This window comes from Podarcis bocagei (assembly GCF_964188305.1).
Source record: "Podarcis bocagei genome assembly, chromosome: 9".
In the NCBI taxonomy this organism is placed as follows: domain Eukaryota; kingdom Metazoa; phylum Chordata; class Lepidosauria; order Squamata; family Lacertidae; genus Podarcis; species Podarcis bocagei.
In genome coordinates, this window is record NC_138134.1 from 3,319,116 (window position 1) to 3,337,688 (window position 18,573).

At 42.9% G+C, this 18,573-nt stretch overlaps 1 protein-coding gene across 2 annotated transcripts in view; it reads left to right on the plus strand.

Annotated features, from left to right (window-relative positions):
• The first annotated feature begins 1,300 nt into the window (after positions 1 to 1,300).
• FOXJ2 (forkhead box J2) overlaps positions 1,301 to 18,573 on the plus strand; it is a 31,454-nt gene continuing 14,181 nt past the window's right edge. The window contains exons 1-2 of one of the 2 annotated variants that reach the window (XM_081207771.1): positions 1,301 to 2,267; positions 17,701 to 18,056. In XM_081207771.1, the coding sequence (XP_081063897.1) occupies positions 17,724 to 18,056 (333 nt within the window). In that variant the 5' untranslated portion in view covers positions 1,301 to 2,267; positions 17,701 to 17,723. The remainder of the gene's footprint in view (positions 2,268 to 17,700; positions 18,057 to 18,573) is intronic. The other variant, XM_081207770.1, reaches the window with a different exon arrangement.

The window sequence follows — 18,573 nt, forward strand, 5'->3', positions numbered from 1 at the left end:
ACACGTGTCCAAATGACACATGCACATGGCAGCATCACAGATATTGCGCTGTCAGTAAGGTCTGGATACTCACGTCATAACTGAGTAATTTTGGTAACACAGTCAAAATCTGGAGAACCACACTTGCAAACGATGTACCTTCGAGGGCCTTGCAACATGACAGTCCAGAAAGTTTTTGTGCTTTTCGCCCAAAGACAACTTTGAGTGATATTAGTTGCAAATGGCTTTCCGCACCCTCGCAAACTTCAGCAGAAAAGTAACAGCGGTGGGCAAATGTTGACTTGAGCCTAAGCAAATGCATCAAATCACCCTTAAACTATTAGCTAACTCTGCTTATGGTTTGCCACAAGGTGCTCCTGCAGGGAGTGGATTTTGCTCCCCCTTTTTTACGGAAAGACACGGCGGGTTTTACAAAGTACATTCAGGCGCACCGTCGTCGGCGTTTTCTCTGCCCACAATGAGATGGTGTATTTCCTGCCCCGTTCTGGGCACAACTCCGAAATACGAGCTACCCGTTTACGACAAGGGCTCAGTCCCCCCCCCCACTTCCGACCCCCCATTTGCACGTTTCAAACTTAAACCGGGGAGCCGAGTCTACTCGCGGGAAAAGCTGAGGGGAGACACCCGGGGGGGGGGCGAGGGCGGCAAATCCGGAGCCCCCCCGTCGCCTGGCCGGGGGGGGCCACGCGCGGTGGAAGGGGGTGTCGGCCGTTGGCGCTTTTCGTGAGGGGAAAGGGGTGCTTGAGGCTGCGAAGGAGGCGACGGAAGCGCCTCCGTCAGGAGATGGGGAAGAAGCGGGTTGGCTTCCCCTCTGCCGGGGCCCCGCCGCCGCCTCCTGCGAGAGGAGCCACCTTAAGGCGGGGAGGCGGGGGTGGCGCGGCCTGGAGGGAGCCGGGGGAGGCGGAGCGGAGGCCGGGGAGGAGCCGGGGCCTGCAGTGGAGCCGCAGCCCCGGAGCACACGGAGCGAGCGACAGGCGGCAGGAGCAGCAGCACAGCAGCAGCAGCAGCGAGGCCGGGGCCTGCGGAGGGTCTGCCTAGCCGCCGCCCCGCTCGGGAAGACCCCCGGGAGCGGGCCTCAGCCCGGGCAGCAGCAGCAGCCGCAGCAGCGCCAGGCCCAGGAGCCGCCGCGGCCTCCCGTGGCAAGCCAGTCCGGAGGAGCGAGCGAGCGGCGGCGGCGGCGCCACCCCCGCCCCGCGCAGCCCTCCCGCTCCCTCGCTCCCTTCCCCGGCTGGGCCCCGGGCTCGCGGGGGAAAGAGCCCTCCCTGCGCCGCGGAGGGGATCATCTCGGGAGGCGGAGGCCCAGGAGGAGCGCCCCCCCCCCGCGCCGCCCCACGCCTCCTTCCCCCGCAGAGGCCAAGGACAGCCAGCGCGCAGCTAGGCCCCGCGTCTGGGTCAGTTGTCCACTCCCGCAAGTTCTTCTTGCCCGCCTCGGCCTCCGACCGAGGATTGAAAGGCCCTTCTCGGCGGAATGGAAGGGAAAGGAGCCCCGGCCGGGAAGGAGAGCTCGTAGCGGCCGCCAGAGGGGAGGGAGCAAGGACCGACCTCGTCTCTCGCGCCGGCGTATTTTTATTTTAAACCGCCCCCCCCCCGCCGCCGCCACAACAGCCACAGCCACCACTTCCCTCTTAAATTCTCTCCTGCAACTTAAAATCGGTACCTACCTGCTCGCCGACAAGGAAACGAAGCAGATTTTCCACTGGCCTGTTGGAGCCGCCGACTTCATAAATAAGTTCCTCACGCTAGTCAAGCAAGAAGGAGCAGGCCCCCCCAGCCCATTTTGCTGTCAGATATCAATTGTGAAGGGGAAGGGGACGCTTGACAGGCAGAGGAAACGGGATAGTGTCAAACAGCTGTCAGAGAGGAGGACCCGCAGCAGTTTAAAAGGAAAAACAAATACTCCCTGGGATAAACGAAACAGATGCTTGTTCCCTAAGATTTCTAATAGGGTGTGTGTTAGCTTGAAGAAAATAAGGAACTCTTAATTACCAAAGGAGGTGAAAGTTGTTCCCATTTATAGCTACTCACCAGCAAAGAAAAAGGAGGAGAAAAGACGTGACATCTTTCAAGCCTAGTCAACAGGAGCGAGGAGGAATATATATACCTGTAGCTTAAGGGTTTGGAAACCCAAAGCTGATCTCTACCTCTGTGTTCACAACTCAGAAAAACCCACAGCAGCATCACTTTTGAGCATGAGGCCTATGTGCAGAGTGTGAAGGACATCTCTCGTTGAAATAAGTCCAGAGGCATCCACTGCAGAAAATCTTAACGTGAGTGACAATGTTGCATCACATATCTTGCCTTGTCTATTTTTCTGTTTTTTCTCCCCAGCATTCTTCCTTGTTATATTTTCTTTCTCTCAATATTCTGACTTAGAAGCCTCTATGCCTCCTTTCTCTGTATGTTTTGCTGGCTTGCTTTCTGGAATATGTTGCTTGCCATTTATAAAATAATAATTCACCTGTTTGATTTTTCTAGTGGAGAGCCTGTCTCAAGGAATTGTAAGCAACACACTGCTTTTCAGCACTTCGGGTCTGGGTAGGGGTCAGGGGTATGTATATATCTTACCATTTAGGAGCCGTGAGGAAAGATTCACAGTGATTGGAAGTTAAAGGGCGGAGTGTGTGTGATTATTTACTTCAGAGGTAACATCACACCATTAATGCAACTGTGCTCGGATGGTGTCAGCATAATCCTGTACATGCTGAACTCTGTGTGAGACATAAGCTTCAGATGATAAGACTATGTTAAGTCTCTCAAGTGTGAATCTTCTTGATTTTGGTGTATGTTAGGTTAATTCTCTTTCCTTCATTCTTTAAAAGGGGAATAATAGGGATTCTAATGCATGTTAATGATTGGGACTACAGAACCCAGAGATATTAGCTATTGCTCATTGATTCGTGTCAGAGTATGATTTGGATTTGGACTGAGAAATCCATCTGCAGTATGTGAAATCAAGTGCATTTGAAGGCCTTGCATTCATTCCTCTAGTGCCGTCCTTGATTTGATCTTCCTGCTTTACTGAGTATTACAGACAAATTTTGGTGCCCATGTCCTGGGATGGGAGAGTTAAATCTCAGGTCGTGGAATCCTTTTGGCAGCAGTGCGTAGTAGAGCAAGTTACACACTGCAGCTGCTCCTGGTAGGAAATAGAAGCCTAAGGGGCGACCACTTCAGATAGGGCTTTTTATAGATTCCATTGACAGTGATCACTTTGAGGGAAAAATAGGAATACTAACTTAAGGTGTACCTCTGACATCTCCATCCACTTTGGGATTAAATCAGTTGAAAAGCAATCTTAAATTCAAAAGATTCCTTGTTGTAATTACTGTTAGAGTATTCCCAGTAAATGTATTCAATGGAAAGCATTTTGATAAATGAACATAATTCCTCTGCTTAATAGGGAGTGGGTTTTAAGAACAGATTGATTGTTTTTGGTTCAAGTAATTATTTTAAAAGGCCACATGACAAAAAGGTATTCCTTTCTATGTGAAGGGGGGATGCCTTTTTTAGATGACACTTGCTGTGACATAGGCAATTGCATCACCTGAAAACAAGGTATGTCAGAAGGGACCTCAGAAGACATCTAGCCCTAATCCCTGCTTCAGGAAATATATGGCTACAGCATCCTTGATAGGGGGCTATCCAACCTCTCTCTGTAAGAGAGGCAACCACTTTTCAAGGCAGGCTGTAACATGCTTTTTTTCTTTAGAACTACTGCTTTTTCATGTGTGCAGATTGCATGCAGATGTCATTAATGAGCTAAAACACATGAAGTTAATGGACTCAGATTTCTTTAGCTGAGTAACAGCCCTACATTTAAACTTTCACAGAGCATCCCAGTTGGACAGGTAGATTTTTCTGGAGAGCTAAAACACCCAATATATAGTTCACTGCAAATAAAATAAGAATTTGTCTATTATAAAATTTGGCTGTGAGGAATGGAAAATCAGGGGGGACAGTTACCTGATCAATGCCTTCAGCCTGTATTTTGGTGGAGTGGTTCAATTGTTGTGACCCAGGTATGTAATCAAAAGGTGGGAAAAGGAACGTGAGGAAGAAGCTTGGACCAACTCACAGTGTACCGGTACTTCTTCATAACTTTAATTAATGTCCCACAACTTGAAAATCAGGAATCCCCGAAATATCAGTTTATAGATCTGAGAAAATTAATTAAAAGTTACCTAGATTCATCATCTCTTACTTAGCACTGAGAATTGTGAACTTGCAAGTTAACGATGATTAGCAAGGATTTTGAGTTTTAATTCCATAATCTATGCATGTTAACTCAAAAGTAAAACAAGTCTGTTTAGGATCATGGCCCAAAAGTCTAAAAAGGCTTGGTGTAAAATAATGGTTATAGGTGAAATTGCCTAAGGAATAATGAAAGATAATTGGAGATGATGCTGGTTCTTTGCATGTTTATTTAATTAGGGTTTTTAAAAAGTAATGTGTCTAAGGCAGAGGGATCAGAATAATGGTCTTTAGGATTGAAAAACAATTTGAAAATCTGAATATTGTTACTTTGAAATCTGTTTGTGATTACCTTCTGCCTCTTGTGAAAGTTCTTCCAGTTTATATAGGTGGATGCTTGAAATCCATTTTTAATTGAATTTTGTCTAGTTTCATTAAATTTGTAAGTCCTTTAGGTCAGTGGTCCTCTTGCCTTCTGCCTAGAGGGTTTGAAAACAACATCTTAATATCTCAAATATGTGAATGAATAATACAGAAGAGTGCTTTTGGGCTGGGTCAGAGCCTGCTCTGTCACCATGAATAGCCACAACCAGAACCTACATACCGGTACCTGGAATTTGGGGCTTCACAGTCAGATGTCACTTCCTGACACAGGCAGGATTGAACTCTCATTCATTGTACCTTTCTATTCAGAAGTTAACGTTTGTCTCAAGCTTGTGCAGATATGTGTGATCTGCTAATGTAACTGAGGCCTAAGCTTTCCATTTTAAAAATACGCTTTTAACTTTTTATATCACACTTTTTCAAAGGTTATTCAAAGTTACAAAAAAAATGTAACTTACTCTAGTTTTGAGTACAAATTATTCATTTTGTATATAATAGTAAAACAAATATCAAGCAAACTTTAAAATGAGTGTGATAAAATAAAATAGTAATTAATAAAAGTTTCCTCTGTAGCAGTGTTAGAAAGTCAGATTTACAGTGGTACCTCCGGTTGCAGACAGGATCCGTTCCGGAGCTCTGGTCGGATCCCGAAGTTTCTGCAACCGGAGGGACTGCTTCTGTGCATGCATGTGTGGCGAAACCCAGAAAAAATACTTCTGGTTTTGCCACATTCGCATGCTGAAGGATACACAGCTGGAGGTGTGCGTATCCAGAGGTACCACTGTATAAGCTAATTGCCAAATAGCATCTTAAACCTAGGTTATGGTCACCACAACAAAATGTATAGGCACCATTTTTTCCACTGAAAGTTGTTGTTCTTGTTAGTAATTATTAATAATTTCATTTCTATACTGCTTTATATTTTAAATAAAAAATCTCAAAGTGGTTCACGACACATTAAAACATCAAATAAAACAATCCAGAATAAATCAAATTCAAGTTTCAACAAAAATATTAGGGACTTCTTGAAGTGACATTCTGCTTTCCCCATATTTACCTACTTAATTTATAGAGATGCCCCATGGCAGAAGTCCTCTAGGAAGCCAGTGTGGTGTAGTGGTTAGAGTGTTGGACTAGGCCCTGGGAGATCAGGGTTCAAATCCCCACTCAGTCCTGAAGCTCACTAGGTGACCTTGGAGTCAGTCGCAGCCTCTTCACCTACCTCACAGGGTTGTTGTAGGGCTTAACTGAAGGGGGGGGTAACCATGTGCTCCCTGGAGACAAAAGTGGGCTATAAATGCATTCAATAAGCTCTTCTGCTGACCTGCTTAAGAAAGCTGGATGGGCCAGCCAGGTGGAGATGTCAGTTGCCCACCTGGCATCTAGAAATCTAATTGGACCTGTGCCAGTTGCAAAATGCACCTGGCACCTAGGGCATTTCTAATGCTGCTCCATAGATATCTAGTTGGTTTTGAGGATGGGAGAAAATGTTGTGTGACCTAATTGATTATGGTGCATGACAATGGTACAAGCCTGAGTCTTCATCTTCTTTGGTTCCTTCATGCAGGGTTCTTCATTAGATCCAAGGTGATGATAGAAAGGCTGATAGCAGTGCAGGTTTACACCCACTTGACTAGCAGAGTTTAGAACATACAATAGTGTAGGTTGGCCCATTTCCGCATATATATACAGTGGTGCCCTGCAAGACGAATGCCTCACAAGACGGAAAACTCGCTAGACGAAAGAGTTTTCCGTTTTGGAGGTGCTTCGCAAAACGAATCTCCTATGGGCTTGCTTCGCAAGACGACAATGAAGGGAGATCTGTACAAAGCCACCATGGCTTCTGAATGTGAATGGCATGCTGCCCATCTGCAGAAGATTTTCTCCCCCATGTGACACCTGGCTTGAGAGCAGTACATGTGAAAAGGATCTAGGAGTCTTGGTTGACCACAAACTTGACATGAGCCAACAGTGTGACGCGGCAGCTAAAAAAGCCAATGCAATTCTGGGCTGCATCAATAGGAGTATAGTATCTAGATCAAGGGAAGTAATAGTGCCACTGTATTCTGCTCTGGTCAGACCTCACCTGGAGTACTGTGTCCAGTTCTGGGCACCACAATTCAAGAAGGACACTGACAAACTGGAATGTGTCCAGAGGAGGGCAACCAAAATGGTCAAAGGCCTGGAAACGATGCCTTATGAGGAACGGCTAAGGGAGCTGGGCATGTTTAGCCTGGAGAAGAGGAGGTTAAGGGGTGATATGATAGCCATGTTCAAATATACAAAAGGATGTCATATAGAGGAGGGAGAAAGGTTGTTTTCTGCTGCTCCAGAGAAGCGGACACAGAGCAATGGATCCAAACTACAAGAAAGAAGATTCCACCTAAACATTAGGAAGAACTTCCTGACAGTAAGAGCTGTTCGACAGTGGAATTTGCTGCCAAGGAGTGTGGTGGAGTCTCCTACTTTGGAGGTCTTTAAGCAGAGGCTTGACAACCATATGTCAGGAGTGCTCTGATGGTGTTTCCTGCTTGGCAGGGGGTTGGACTCAATGGCCCTTGTGGTCTCTTCCAACTCTATCATTCTATGATTTCTCTGTCTGAGAATATGAGGGAAAGTGCAGGCAGTTCATAAACATACAGGAAGTCCTTTGTATTGCTGTGTGCTGTAATACCTTGACTGTCATTTGAAGGTATCTGCAGGAATGACAGTTAATGTTTAGGGATTTATGGCTTGTAATCCTTACAGAGGCGGATAGAAGTTTGAAGCAGGATGCAGTTCACAGTTAGTTAGGCTTGTCAGCTTTTTTTAAAAAAGGCATGACATGGGATCCACTGGATCATATGTGTGTTCTGATAGTATCTAGACTTTCCTGGCTTATCAGACTCTAGTAGTAGTTACCTGTTACAGTGGTACCTCGGGTTACAGATGCTTCAGGTTACAGGCGCTTCAGGTTACAGACTCCGCTAACCCAGAAATAGTACCTCGGGATAAGAAATTTGCTTCAGGATGAGAACAGAAATCGTGCTCCGGCGGCAGCAGGAGGCCCCATTAGCTAAAGTGGTGCTTCAGGTTAAGAACAGTTTCAGGTTAAGAACAGACCTCCAGAATGAATTAAGTACTTAACCCGAAGTACCACTGTACATTCATTTGTAAAAAAGGAATATACAACGGGATAGACAGGAAGTCCAAAGTGTTGAATTAAGTTCTTAACCCGAGGTTCCACTGTATTTATTATTGTTATTTGTCTAGTAGTAGTTACGGTACCTGTTAGTTATTATTAGTGTTGTTATTTATTAGTGTATATCTTTCCCCTCACCCTCGTGCCTCCTGGGACTTTTAACTATTGAGCTCTATAGTCAAATACAACCTGGCATATAGTGCTCTGGAGCAGTGGTTCCCAAACTTTTTGATATGGTGAACCACAAGTCCAAATAATGGTGACCCATCAATTTATTGTCACATAAACTCTGAGCCTTATGGCAACTGTTGGTTTCGTGCAGTCTAACTTCAGCTTTGCGTATTCTATAACCATTGCTCAAGGCAACCAAGCAAAAATTTCCTTAATGTGCCTATTCATGTGGAATTTGTTGAAATATGTGTAGTACGTACAAAGTTACTCACAATTTTTTTTTAAAAAATGGGAATGTAAGAACACTAATAGGATTGCAGGGTATTGCTTCATAAACTATTAAAATTGTTCTAAAAACATACGGTTACAAAATCGGTGTTGGAGATAACAAACAAATGAATATTTTTAATAGTTTTATTCATGATAAAGTCAATTTATCAGTGGGATGTTGGAATCGAATTTTGCCAATGAGCAAGTCAGTGCAGAGTTAGTTAGTTGTTAGACACAGCCTCAAATCTTTATTGATACATCGCTTGCTACTTTTTTTGTCCCCATAGCAGTCATTGCTGAAAAACCTGTCTTGCATGTACTACCAAATGGCAGCAACACAGATATTGCTTCATCAGGAAGCTCAGGATACTCAGTGGTAACTGAGTAATTTTGGTAACACAAAGCCAAAATTTTCATAACTTCAGTTCCGATAATTTACGTTTGAGGGTCCTGTCACACAACAGTTCGGTGTGTTGTTTTTCTTTTTTCCACAGATAAAGGCAACTTTGAGTGACATCACTCAGATTTCTGGTGTTATTTCAGCAGAAGGATAGTGGACAAATTTTGACAAAGCAAACTTCAAATCCCCTTTGACTTAACAAGTAACTAACCCTGGAAGCAGATCCAGCGGTCGTTCACCACAAGGTGCTCGTACAAAGGGTTGTTGTGAGTTACTATTACAGCTTGCCTCTGATGTGCGGGCTGCTTAGAACACCTTTGTGGCAAACTGTTGCTGGATCTGTCACAATAGAGTAATTCCCAAGTGTTAAAATGTAAGACTTTAGCCTTTCCGCTGTTCCGTTATAAGTGCCAACGCAGTACTATAAAATGCCAGCAAAATGTTGTAAGAGGTATTCCTTGTACTGGTTAAGAGGGATAAAGGTAATAATTATTTTGTGAAAACTTACAGAGCCTGTGACTTACTTGTGGGTCATAACCTACAGGTTGGGAAACACTGATCTGGAGTGAAGATTTTTATTGTAAGTGTTGCTCTAATTATGGCTCTAACTTTTGAACACTTGACTCTAGTGCTTTAATTTGCCATTGCTGTGAAGAGATAGGGACCCTTTCATTCATCCCCTTGTTATGGTTAAACTGTCCTTTTAGATTTCAGAGTAAATGCTCATAAATATCAACCCTTTATGAGTGTTTGCTAACAGAAATTAGCGACGGTGGTATTTCTTCCAGTGTTAGATACTCAGATACATAAGCTAGGCACCAAATGGCACCTTACATCTAGGTTTCGGTTGCCACAATGGAATGTCTATTCGCCAAGGGGTTGGACTAGATGCCCCTCGGGGTTACTTCCAGCACTACAATTCTGTGATCTCAACTACGTTGCTTGACTGTGCCTTGCTCTTATAACAATTCACTTGTCCCAGTATGCAAGAAGAAGAAACATACACAGTGGAAACTATGGACTAAGGCAGAGGTTTCTAAACTGTGGTTGACAACCTGGCACCCAGATATCTCCACATAGTTGCAATTGGACCTACGTCAGTAGCAAAATGCACCTGGCACCTGGAGAATTTCAAACACTGATTTCTGCAGTTTGGCCCTGATGGTTGTTTTTGCAACCATAGTACTCTGAAATCAGATATCACATTTATTATGTTTCATATAATTTTTTTGAAATTAAAAAAAAATGAAAGCCAATCAAATGTATCCTTACAAAGCTGAAAGTATAATTTGAGGAACTTGGAGTAGGGGCCATTTAACCCTTTACCTCAGGTCATTTTCCCACTCAGACATCATTCCCCCCTCAAAAAAAAACAGCCCGTCCCATTACAAGTGCAAAAGTAGCTTGGGAGGGTATTTATATTTTGAGTGAAAAAACAGCTGGTGGGGCTAGAGTTAAGCAGCTCCCCAGGATCACCATTTCACTACTTTTAGGGGGGGTGTTTTTACTTTAAAAAATGTAGGGGCGAAGTTACATACACCTGTGTGTAGCATCTAGTTTGGCCACACTCTTCAGATGCAAGCCAGAAATAATTTGTGATAAAGTTGCAAAATGTGTGTGCAAAAATCCATGGTATATGCTCTATCACTCATTTTAGTAGCTCAATGACTAAAGCTTTCTATCTGAATATTTTATAGCTCATTCCCTATGGGGCATCCAGAATTTTACAAACTGCAAATACTGTACAATAGGCATAGATAATTGTAGATTTGCTGGGGTTTTCCCAGACTGAACTGCACGTAGTAGTTTTCTTCTTTTTACTCCCATGACACATTGAGGAGGAGACTTTTATCTTCATCTGCTGCTATAGTGTGTCGGTTCAAATGTCAGCTCCCCCTTCCATTTAGTGGGTTTTTTATGTTTATTGCATCAAGTTCAATATCCTTACCTGAATCTTTTGGGTCTTGAAATTTCTCACCTTCATCGTTAATGTTCTCATTTCTTCCTACATTGTTGTGCTTCTCCCAGCTCTTTCCCTTTGTCAAGGTTTTTTTGTTTGTGTCTGCTTGTGGCATTCATAACACTGTTGTATTTGAGAATAGTCTTTTTATTTCAATAACTAATTCTCCTTCCTACTATCCACTTCTCCCAAAAATGTTTACTTTTTTGTATCATCTTCTAGGGCAGCCTTCCGCAGCCTGCTTTCCTTTAGATAGTTTGAACTACAACTCTCATCAGCCCCAGCCAGCCAGAGAATGAAGATGTGAAAGTTAGCCTGTGCTAACTGACACTTGAGGCTCTAGTGGTCTTTATTTTTGAGTCTGTTTTACTTCTAGCCCTGCAGTGGTTGCAGATGCCCAGTTCAAAATGAGTGCAAAAACATTTTGGCTAGTCTTGGAAGGTGCAGCATAGCTAATCTCACAACCCCATAACAAAGTACTTTAATCCTAATCAGTTATAAGGGGGCAAAATAGTTCATTTAATCTGAACAGAAACTGGGACAAATTCCATAGTAGGAAACATTCTAGTCTAGTCCATCACAGTAAACACAGGACAGTGTCTGATAACATAGACTTGTGCTTCAATGAATCTGTTTGTCTCTAAGGTGCCATAGAACATCTTTTATATCAAAATAGAAATGTATGGCAGGCATGACCACTAATCTCTCTGATGTTTGGTGTTTTCTTGGGGATATGGGGTATCTTCTGAGGGTTTAGAAAAGAAGGGCAATACTAGTTGGTTTTAAAGGAAGGGTGTTGAAAAACAGAGATGAGTTAGTGCGGAATTAGGGTTGGGCAAAGCTCAGCACTAATCAACCCAATATTAAAAGTATACAGGCCAGGGGTTGTGTTCTGGGTCATTGCATGCTTGCGTGAAATTGCATATAATCAGAACACCGAATGAAAAAGCCTGCATCCATCCCTTTTTGTGACATTTTGGGTCACTCCTGGGTTTGGCGTGATGCATGTGTGTGCGGTTATGCACATATCGGACGTGCCTAAAGCAGTCACTGCCTGTATATTGTTTCCTGGGCAGTAACTAATTGCAAGCAGCTCCCAACTTAGGCGGAGGTTACGTTTTGCAGGGAGCCTGCTGCAGTTTCCCACCCAACAGCTGTTGAGCAGGTTCCAAAATGGTTCCCATGTGCCATTTTGGAGCCCTCACTGGTCTTTTTTCTGGACTTTAGGCTTACTGATGTCCACTTCAGGCTCAGGGAAGGGCCTCCTTATGAGCCACAAAGACTTTCCAGCTCTCTCCTGCCATTTCAGGCTAGAAGCGAATTATTTATTTATTTCCCGGCAGCAAGCATATACACGGTTGCACGCAAGTTGATCACACATAAGTGCGGGGAGGCCTGTATCTTGAAGGGCCAAGCTGAAAAATCAGTGAACACCTCAATCTGCATTTCAGAATGTAGCTTGCCAGCTAACTATGCTGCCACTGACACCACTGACTTCAAATTCATGTTGGAATTTGATATTGTCCAAAAAAGTTTTTTGAGAATTGTCTTACATATTCTTATTTTACTGTTGACTGTGCCAGTCACCTCATGACTGCCACAAGGGTTTGGCATAACACAAAAAGAGAGTGCAGGCATTGCTGCTTCTGCCCACCCCATACAATCTTATGCTTACTGTGGGAAGGCAGCTACAGCTTGCAAACTTTTAAGACCTTTTTCTTGGTCTTATCTGTATATACAGCTATATAATATAAATTCAAATTGCATTCTTTAATTTGGTGTTGTTAATCTGAGATTAGTACCAGTGTGTCTTTTGACCATATCTGAAAGATCTTGCATTTCTGATTCCATATTCTCAGTCTAAAATTAGTAGTTCTAGAACACTAAGAGTATGTACTAGAATCCTAGGATGGAGCATACCCATGATCCTTTAGAACAGATTAGTTACCCATAACTTCATTTAAACATGTGTTGTCCTCACAGTGATGGTGGTTAAACAGGGTTGTTCTTTTTTCCAGTCTACTTGTGGCTGAAGTGCATTTATTAGTTGCTAATATGTATGTGAGAGTGTTTTTCATCTAGAATAAGAGTAAATGAGTTTAGATGCAAAATAAGGATATGAGACTCTTTGTCCCTGCCTACTTGCCAGGCCTCAAACCCTTGATTCAAGGGTTTATTCTTAGTATGACTTGTAAAACAACCTGAAATACTTTATGGATGACTATTTAAAAATCAAATGATGTTTATTTTTATTCTGTGTTGTGGACATCCAGTTGCTTCAGCATCCTACGCATAAAGGAAAGGAAATTTGGAAAGCCACTGGAAAGTGGCCTGGAACCCCCTTGTTTTACCTTTCTGTTGGAAGAGGTATGTCTTTCCGTGGTACCAGGATGCTGTCTCCATGAAGTCTTGACACAAGTAGAGCTAAAATTCTCTTTGGCATCAGCATCTTCATGGATGAAGCAAGTACAGTGGTCTTTGCCTAGTTGCATGTGACTGATGTGTGTGTTCACAGGCAGTAGAACACCAGTGATGAAAACGGTTATTGCCCAGCCAAATGCATTTTAAGGCATTCCCACCCGGAGACCAGTTCTTTTCCTCAGTTGTTGTCCAGATATTTATGTGGTGTTTTTCTAGTCTTTTTCCAGTGACATCAGTGTTTGTAAAAAGAGAGTTTGAACTTTATCTCTCCCCCACCCTGACCTAAATCCCCACCTATAGTATTCTCACTGTTAGATGCAATTGGCCTGCTCAAGCACTTATAACCTCTTGTACCATTAAAAAAAGAAAAAGACTTGCACTCTCAGTTTCCTAGAAGTTCACAGGATGTTGGTACATTTTACAAATAGTTTTCTCTTAATTTACCTAGGAAATCCCCCTTATGTAGCAAGTACAGTGCTACCTCGGGTTAAGCACTTAATTCGTTCCAGAGGTCCGTTCTTAACCTGAAACTGTTCTTAACCTGAAGCACCACTTTAGCTAATGGGGCCTCCTGCTGCCACCGTGCCGCCGGAGCACAATTTCTGTTCTCATCCTGAAGCAAAGTTCTTAACCTGAAGCACTATTTCTGGGTTAGCGGAGTCTGTAACCTGAAGCGTATGTAACCTGAAGCGTACGTAACCCGAGGTACCACTGTACTACCATGATTTTGGGTAATTCCATTTCATTTCCACACTGATAAGTGTGGAACTCCAACTGTGCTGCAGTTCAAGCTGCCAGCCAGCCTTGTAGTGCTGTTAGAACTTTCAGAAGGAGGGGAGTTTTCAGGAACGGAATAGGAAAAGAGACAACATTTTTTTTCTTTCCCACTCTTTTAAAAATTTCCCCGCCTATTCTGGAAAGGGCTCAGGTTTGTGCCTGGTTGCCTTCCAGCCCTGAACCTTAGCAACTGATTCCACTATAGTGCATGCAGCAAGGTTTATGGATAATGGGAAAGGACAAGAAAAATGTTATTTCCTCTTTCCACTTCATAAATAGCATTGGTAGGACAACCCCCTTCCTAACCATATATCCATACGTTTCCAATTTTAAAAGTCTTCACTACTTGTGAGATATGATGCTTGTCCTTTATCCCATGTGTTCCCCCCTTCTCGCTTTTAAATTCACCTTGTTTAGATGCCATCGTTATTTTCCTTGTCAAATATTATATTTTTAGTATGTATATATATATTTGTAAAAATTGAAGAGATGACAAGCTACTGTATGACCCAATAACTATTAGAAAATGCAGTTAAGAAAGAAGATTTGGGATTAAGTTAAAGATAGTGGGTAAAATGTGTAGAGCTGCCAAACTGTTGTTACACAGATATTTGGTTAATTGACTCATTTACAAAATATAACATTTTGTAAGGGCTTGTTTGATTGATTTATTAGATTGCTTACCCACCTTTCACCATAAGGTCCCAGAACAATAAAAAGCAAGTGTAACTTGATGCGTCTTGTTGAGAGATGAGTCTTGTTTTTATCATCCACCTGGAACAATGTGTTTCAAGGTAACGTTTAGTCTTATACCCAATTTTTCATGAACATGAGAATATTTTTTTTCTTTAAAAAGATAAAGCTATCTGGTACTTGGAACTGCTACACTGCTTGCTTCTTGATCAATGGTTTTTATAAAAATGCTTCAGAGTTGAGGTGGGCAGGAGGTAGATCAGGATATATCAATGGCTTCTTGAATGATGGCTGGATGATTTGCAGTAGATGAGCAAGTATTTCTGACTCCCAATTTTTTAACTATAGCAACAACACAAGTTTTTCATTCCCCACACATTAGAATTTGAAAATCCCTGGTCTATAGTAACTCAGGTATACTTCGTTCAGGTCATCCAAGTGTGTGGCCTGTCGGGTGGAGTAGGTAATTGACTCCCCTCAAAGCCATCATTTTGAATGGGCTCTGCCACCCCAGCTACTGTTTTGCACCTGGCTGTCTGTCCTGCTTATAACCTTAATGCTTTCATCACTGCATGTGAAAAGCTTCTCAAACCCTGTTGTGTGAATTCAGAGGCATGGCTTGCATGGCAGGATGAGGCAAGGATGAAAGAATTTAGCAGAAGAGCAGGTCAAGCAGAATACCACCTTCTACCAATCAGTGGCATTCACAGTGCAGGGAATCTGAGACTAGGGGCCGGATTCAGTTTTCACCCTAAGGTCACACATGTTAGTCACTTACATTGAAATATGTTAGTTGTTTCATGCTGAAAGGTAGTGGCATATTTATTTTTTTCCCCCATTGCCTTTCTGAGCCACACAAATTGCCTTGTGAACAGGGTTGTATATATGCTAAAATCCATGTAAATGTAGAAAAACCACAGAATGTGGTAGAGGGCAAAAGATTCTCCTCAAATCTTGTCATACGTATGTAATCTCATTTGTGGGTTAAGGGTTACCTCTTTCTTTGGTTGCAAGGGCTATCAATTGCTTTCTCTGCTCTTCCCTTTCAGTCCTTCCGAAACAGCTTCTCTTACTTAGAGGAGGAATACTCTAACATTGAAAGCTAAAACTGCTTCTAGATCCTGGAAGAATCAAGAATGTCCTTGGCTCTTTTATGGGGAATTAGTATTATTACAATAATTTGTTGGAAAGAGATTATATTTAGCTTAATGAGATAGCATTGCTGATATCAATAGGCTTGAATTGATATTAACCTGAATATGTTTTAAAATTGGCATTTGCCTCTGACAGGGGAATTAGGGGTGATGGACTTGAGCCCCACTAGACCATTTTAGAACTTGGCACCATTGAAATTATGATTTGGTAAATCATCATAAACCTTTTAATCCTATAGTAACTTACTTCACTGCTGATATGGCTCAAGGGGTATACATAATGATTGCCCAGTGGTATTCATACATCATTGTACAGTGGTACCTTGGGTTACAGACGCTTCAGGTTACAGACTCCGCTAACCCAGAAATAGTACCTGGGTTAAGAACTTCGCTTAAGGATGAGAACAGAAATCGTGCAGTGGCAGCGGGAGGCCCCATTAGCTAAAGTGGTGCTTCACGTTAAGAACAGTTTCAGGTTAAGAACGGACCTCCAGAATGAATTAAGTTCTTAACCCGAGGTACCACTGTACTGTCAAATTGACCAGTGTTTTCACTATATATACCCCTAACACAGAGGCAGTAGCACCAGCCCACCATTCTAAGGTTGTTGTAAAGACTGATAAAACATATGTGAAATACCGTTAAAGGTTATGAGTGTGACAAGCGGGTCTAAGCTAGCAGATGCATACACGTTTGAGAGCGTAATGAAACAAGTACTGTTGAACACTTGTGTAAGTCCTTAAAGACCAGATAGGCTCATTTTGTGTTGTGAAAGTAGTGGTGTAGAATACATTGAGTGCATACATGTTTGGATTGGGGCAACTGCTCCCTGTCATCCTAAAATACCTGGTTTTTTAAAAAAAGAAACAACTAATTGTTACGTTCATTCGCTGATGTGTGTTTCCTTGCCTCAGCTGGACTGCTCACAAGAGAAATAACCTGCAAGGGAAACTAAACCTTCCCCTCCAGGTGGTCATTCAGCCACTACTTGTCTGCTTATTAATTAATCTGTTAGCTGAGCTTGTTAGTTGCCAGTCTTTTAAATGTATATGAAAGTTCTGTACTGGAGAGAAGTGTTGTTACAGAGCTATCCCTTTTCTTCCATCGAGGTGCCCTTCCCCCAAATTAGCTGGGTAATAGCACAGGTTGCAGAGTTGATCTCAGAATCTTTGGGCGAGTGCTATCCCTGCCTCAAGCAGTAGATTTTATTTAACACTAAGGGCAAAAGAATGAGAGCCAGACAGATGCAGCTCATGAGGTAGAATCTAGCAGGCAATGCTCTTGTGTAGCTGCTGCTCATTTCATGGGACTTGTGCACTCAACATGGTGGCTTAACCTTTCAAGGCATATTTTACTCCTCTCATGTCAGAAGCACTGTAATAAGAGTGGTGGGGGTATTTCCCCCCTTCTTTTTAATTGTAAAACAAAGCAGTCATGATATGCATCAGAACAAAACAATACTTACAGGCAGTGACCATTTTGCATGTCCAGTTGACGCATGGGTCCTTTTGGACCCAAAAGAGGGTGGAATGGGGGCAGTGGTTTAATGGGGTGGGGTGGGGTGGGCTTATGTGTTCTGCACTGATGCACATGGGGGCCAGGAACGGAACCCCCATGTAAAATGGTTGCAGCCTGTATCCAGAACATCACTGAGAAATACAATTTAAATGTCCAAATATGGGCAAGTGACTATGATGCATTGTAACTAACCCACACAAACTTCTATGAGCTTACCTGTGCTCACCTGCATGTTGCAATAACTTGTGGTTCAACTTCTTTAGCACTTCCCTTTCTTGTTGCCTGGAGAGGAAGCTTACTCTCCATAGGTAAGGAAAAGAGTGACTTTTATACAAGCCTGTTCTAACTTCTCTTAAGTCTGGCTCAGAAAGTTGTCATCTTTGTTCCTGACCTATATACAGTAGTTCTTACACATAACCAAGCAAATGCAGTAATGTCTGTGGCTTTGGAAACTGAGCTATTGGTGATGCAGCTTTTGTTTGGCCATACTGAGGTTTTTTTCCTTGCAGGAGAAAATAAACATATAATGTGATCATATTTCAACAGCCCCATCTATCTGTATCTCTTTCTTTCTCCACAGTAGACACTTTTGCCTCCAGCATCATGGCCTCTGATCTGGAAAGCAGCCTCACTTCCATTGATTGGCTCCCACAGCTCACTCTGCGAGCCACTATTGAGAAGTTAGGGGGTGCCTCCCAGTCAGGGCCCCCAGGGGCCGGTCGGAAGTGCTCTCCTGGCTCCCCCACTGACCCCAATGCCACCTTGAGCAAAGACGATGCTGCCGTCCACCAGGATGGGAAGCCGCGCTACAGCTATGCCACTCTGATCACTTACGCTATCAATTCATCCCCGGCCAAGAAGATGACCCTCAGTGAGATCTATCGCTGGATTTGTGACAACTTTCCCTACTATAAGAATGCTGGCATTGGGTGGAAGGTAAGTAGACTTGGGCATTCTCAGAAGTTCATTCATAGGAGCAGAAGTTCCAGCTTCTGCTCCTATGAAAATCCATTCCCATTTAACGTTATATTGTATGATCACGCCATGAATGTGCATGGTGTTTTACAGACTGAATGTAACACAAAAACAAATCTCCGCCTCAAGGTACTTACATTCTAAATTTTGACCAGAGGGGAGGTGAAACTTTCCCATATGAGTGTTTCAGTCTTCAGCTTCTCCATGCCTCTTCTATACGCTTGAAGTCCATTCTGTATCTTTAAAATAGATAACACTGATTTCATTTATTAATTTCTTCCCATGAAACATCCTGAAGCAGTCAACAGTAAAAACATCAGCAATAAGTACATATATAAATATAGTTTCTAGTTCAATGCAGATAAAGAGGGTTGGACTCGATGGCCCTTGTGGTCTCTTCCAACTCTATGATTCTATGATTCTATTCTATGATTCTATAATAATCTCCACTTAGGAGGCTTGGTGGAATATGAGCTAC